Source organism: Mastomys coucha, unplaced genomic scaffold, assembly GCF_008632895.1.
Source record: "Mastomys coucha isolate ucsf_1 unplaced genomic scaffold, UCSF_Mcou_1 pScaffold23, whole genome shotgun sequence".
Classification (NCBI taxonomy): Eukaryota; Metazoa; Chordata; class Mammalia; order Rodentia; family Muridae; genus Mastomys; species Mastomys coucha.
Window position 1 is genome coordinate 59,494,070 of NW_022196906.1, and position 5,241 is coordinate 59,499,310.

At 46.5% G+C, this 5,241-nt stretch overlaps 1 protein-coding gene across 1 annotated transcript in view; it reads right to left on the bottom strand.

Annotated features, from left to right (window-relative positions):
• Hacd3 (3-hydroxyacyl-CoA dehydratase 3) overlaps positions 1 to 4,829 on the bottom strand; it is a 39,582-nt gene extending 34,753 nt beyond the window's left edge. The window contains exon 1 of the mRNA XM_031345268.1: positions 4,580 to 4,829. Coding sequence (XP_031201128.1) covers positions 4,580 to 4,666 — 87 coding nt within the window. The 5' untranslated portion in view covers positions 4,667 to 4,829. The remainder of the gene's footprint in view (positions 1 to 4,579) is intronic.
• Positions 4,830 to 5,241: the final 412 nt, after the last annotated feature.

The window sequence follows — 5,241 nt, forward strand, 5'->3', positions numbered from 1 at the left end:
AAAAAAAAAAAAAAAAAAAATGGCTCATGTTGGGCCACAATGATAGCTCGGTAAGCCAAGAAGCTTCTAGCCAAGCTTGACCACAGTCTATTCCCCAGACTCAAATGATAGGAGAGAGCTGATTCTGAAAGCTGTCCTCTGACCTCCACAAATGCACTGTCTCAATCTTGAACACACACACATGGGTGCACACGGGCACGCACGCACGCACGCACACATATATACACACACACACACACACACACACACACACACACACACACAGTGAATGTAATTTTCCCCTTAATTTGAGACAGGGTCTCACAAAATAGCCCTGGCTAACCTGGAACTTGCCATGTAGACCAGGCTGACCTCAAACTCACAGATACCTGCCTCTGCCTCCCAAGTTCTGGATTAAAGGTGTGCCCCACCACAGCCATCCCCTTCCCCAAGAAATGTTTACTGTCTCTCCCAAACATCCATAGCATCAACTGATGTCAGACACTCTCTGTATTTCCCAATCTCCTGTGGAAAGAATAGCATGCTCTATAGGCCCTGCTTATTCCTGAAACCAGGCAAGCAGTGTTTCAGGGTCCTGGACATTCATTCACCTGTTTTTATTATCTATTCTTCTGCTAGAAAACACACATTTTCTTACTCTGTTCTTCAGGAAAGATGCTAGTCGTTTGCAGTGCATTTGGGGCAAGTATTTCTTCAAACTTGCCTTCCTTGCCAAGCTTCTCCTTTAGGGTTTACATGTTGTTTCTTAAGACGTTCTTCTGTGTTTCTAATACCAGCCTCCTCCATTTTCCTTAGCAGCTTCACTTTACACAGTTGGTTTTCATTAACTCATTTAGAAGTGATTTTTGTGAATGATTCAGAGGCAGAAATCTTATCTTTTTGCCGCTTGAATTGATAGTTCTCCTAATCCAATTTTTCTGAATGGTTCATCCTTTCTCAATTACTGTGTAAAGCCATCTCAGTCATGTGATAAAGTAGATGAGTCTGCTAAAAGATGGTGTTCAGCTTCAGTGCTCCGTGTGTCTATCTCTCATTTAAAACTTAACATCACAGTCATATAAACCCCACATGCTTGGGTGGCACACTAGAATTTACAAATCACCTCTAAACCCAGTTCACACATCAAAAGAACCCTTCCTATGAATCAGATATTATTACTCACACTTATGTAAATTAAGAGGATGAGGCTCATATTATCTGTGGTCACGAGCCAATAAATGGAAGAAAAAAGGCCTAACCTGACACCTTGGATGACTTCTCTTTCTACCAGACACTGACAAAAACAGTATCTTTCACACTAGCTGTGTACTGTCTGAATACAACAGAAACTTTGCTAAATGAACACTTGCTTTAACCACCATGGTGGCTGAGTCAGACCCATGTATTAACATAGCACACTAGAATTTACAAATCACCTCTAAACCCAGTTCACACATCAAAAGAACCCTTCCTATGAATCAGATATTATTACTCACACTTATGTAAATTAAGAGGATGAGGCTCATATTATCTGTGGTCACGAGCTAATAAATGGAAGAAAAAAGCCGGGCAGTGGTGGCGCACGCCTTTAATCCTAGCACTTGGGAGGCAGAGGCAGGCGGATTTCTGAGTTCGAGGCCAGCCTGGTCTACAGAGTGAGTTCCAGGACAGCCAGGACTACACAGAAAAACCCTGTCTCGAAAACACCAAAATAAATAAATAAATAAATAAATAAATAAATAAATAAATAAATGGAAGAAAAAAGGCCCAACTTGACACCTTGGATGACTTCTCTTTCTACCAGACACTGACAAAAACAGTATCTTTCACACTAGCTGTGTACTGTCTGAATACAACAGAAACCTTGCTAAATGAACACTTGCTTTAACCACCATGGCGGCTGAGTCAGACCCATGTATTAATGCTGCCCTTCAACAGAAGTGCTGTTCCAAAATCACCATCCCCGCTGCCTCTTTGCTATTGCTCACCTCAAGCATAGAGCCACTCGTGACGATGTTACTGTTTATAACCCTGTACACAACAGCGGTGATTTCCCATCAGTGCTAACTCTGCAACTCCAAAGACTGATGTGACAACTGGCCTGGGCATCCATCCTGTCTTGGGAGGAGGCAGAACTGATCACCCCCCACACTGCTATGGAGTTATCAACACTCTGCAATTCACTCAGCAGCTGTAGGATATGCTGTAAGAGGCAAAAGAGTATTGGAAAACTGCCCCAGAGCCCAGAACCTACCTTAGGGACCAAGAGAGTATTCCTTAAGTGGTTCGTACTAAGCAAATGGATTGCTTCATCTCTAGCCGACCCTGAGTTGTTTCAACAGAACCCAAGTAGATTAATCAAGAAAGCAAACAGAGGCAGCTCATGACATTCACTAAAAGCACAGCTAGAACTGGCCATTCTCTTATTGGCCATTACTAACTCTTAGAACAACTCAGAAAAGATTATTCTGAAAACAGAATAACGCAAAGCCTAACGCACAAGTGTATATAAAAACAAACACCTGGTCACACTGCCACCAAAGATATACCAAAGGCCCTCTCTCTCTTGGCCAAAGTGAACACTACTTCTCCAAAACAGTTTAATCCTGTGTCTCTCCTTCTTACTGTTTTTCAGAACAGTTTTATCCACAGCATCCAAGCTACAGTGCGCCCCCTCCTCCATTTGGTCTGTCACAAACACCAATGCTCAAATCCTATAATTAGTTTTAACACCTTTTTTTTTTTTTTTTTTTTTTTTTTTTTTTTTTTTTTTTTTTTTTTTGGTTTTTCGAGACAGGGTTTCTCTGTGTAGCCCTAGCTGTCCTGGAACTCACTCTGTAGACCAGGCTGACCAGGCTGACCTCGAACTCAGAAATCCTCCTGCCTCTGCCTCCCAAGTGCTGGGATTAAAGGCGTGCACCACTGCCCAGTTTAACACATTCTTAATAGACACTGACACACACACATACACATGGCAAAGAGTAGTCACAATAAACTTGGTTTTGGCTACAGGTGGGATCTCTGGAAAGTTCTCCCAGTAACAGGTAGACAAGAAGCCTTCTCATCTCTGGAAGTTATTTCCAACTCAATGAAAGAGAGGCAAAGGATTATTTTAACACCAGGGGGGTCTGTTTCAACACCAAATCCCAGCCTTACCAACAGACATATTCATGAACAACCTTTTTTTGTTTTTATGTAATAGGCTTCCTTATAGACAGAAGGCCCTGGGAAAGTGGAGCTTATCTGACTCTGTAAATCTGTAGTATGTTATACAAAGTACTGACATGTTCTTTTAAAACTAATGCCTCAGGCTAGCAGATGGGAAGCCCCTGAAACATAAAACCTCCATAAGGGGTGAGGGACTTGTTCTTCCCAAATTTCTCAAAAAGGACTTTTCTCTCCAAAAGAAATTTTCTCCTTTCTTCTCCACCTTCACAGTGTTCACTGTTAATATGTTTCAAACATGAATCTCTGAGCATGGTGGTGCACACTTTTAATCCCAGCACTCAAGAGAGCCTGGCAGATCTTTCTGAGTTCCAGGCCAGCCATAACTACATAGCACAACTGTCTCCAAAATACAAAAATAATAATTAAAAAAAAAAACTTTTTTTTCTATTTTAGCAAAGACTCTTGTAGCAGAGTAGAGGACAACAGCGCAGAAAATTATTCATCCTACTATTGAGAAGCATTTATTCATTTTGCTTACACCTTAAATGAAATTTACTGCTTACTCAAAGACATTCTGGCCAGTATTAGATTTACATTCCAGAAAGCAAAGATTAGACTCAAGTGGACATGGGTACCTAGACCCTGCAAGAAAATATGCCAGATGAATCGATGAATCCAGACAGGTATCTAATTGCGAGCAAGAAACAGTTCAGAGGCATGAAGGAGATTTGAATACCATGGATGTCAAGGAGACTAGGGAGTAAGGGTGTCTGTAGAAAGAACATTCCAGACCAAAACCACTTGCTTCACACAGAAGACTGTATGGTCTGGTTAGAGACATGGGAAATTCTCAGGGATTTGATTTGCTCGAATTAATAGGCAAACGAGATGAAATTAATGCTTAATGTAACACGGTAATTTCTTTACGCGACTTGGTAAGGCTGAGCTCGCAGCCTTAGAGAGAAGACAGAAATCATTTCCTTGGTGAGCGGGGGTGTAGATTTCCATCACTGAACGGTTGGGGGGCTGCCCCCCGCCCAGCCCAGCGACGGGCCTTGAGAACGTCCATGGGCCGCCGCGGCTGGACCACAGACCAGCGCTGACGTCCAGCCACGGCCCAACAGGCCACTGTCACGCCGCACTTTAGACCCACGGAGCTCATCTCACAACTCAAAGGGCCTCAGGCAACCCGAAGGCCAGCGGCTGGCCCCCAGGACTCCGCAGCGGCTCCCCAGGACGCCTGCCAGGAACAAAGGGGATACCGGGGGCCACGCGCAGAACGCCCGACGGCCGGCACCTGCAGCCCTGGGGGAGACCGAGGTGCCCCACTCGGCGGCTCCCGCTGGCGCACTGCAGGAGCGCAGACGCGCAGGGCGGCCGACGGGTACCTGCGGGCCCCGATCCCGCGCGCAGCCCGCAGCCCGGCTTTTACCTGCACGTCACTCAGCTCCACGCGCAGATACAGCTCGCGGTGTCGCTGAGCCCAATAGACGTGCGGCGTCAGCACTTGAGTCTCCATGGCCCACACTGTCCCGGGAGCGGAGAGGCTCGGCTTGCTGCGCCTCGGTACCTCGGCCTGGGAGCCGCTAGAGCTAGCCGAACGCAGGCCGCAAACCCGCACACTCCGCAGCCCGCAGCCCGGCTATCTCGAGATACCCCACGCTCGCGGCCCGCGCTTGCGCAGTGAGCACAGGGACGGGGGGAGGGCGGAGCGAACCCAGCGAGCTAGAGGGCGGGGGCGGGACGCGGGGAGGTTAGCGGCCGCGCCACGTGATCAGCGGCGGGCTCTGTGGCCTTGGGAATCAAAGGCTTTCCAGCTCCAAGCTCACTGCCTATCGCTCTTCTGAGAGGTCCTTGCACAAGAGCGTGAAGAGAGGCTCTAATCTACGAAGAAGGGGCGGATCGGCGGAGTAGGAAGAGGCTTGTGTGCAAGGATCCCTTCCAAGTTTTTATGTATGAACGCAGCGTTTAGTGAGAGCCCGCTTCCTCCCTGGGCCTCAAAGCCACATACAGAAAGACAGATGAGACACTCAAGACGTACATTACTGTTGCTTCTTCCTTCCTTCCTTCCTTCCTTCCTTCCTTCCTTCCTTC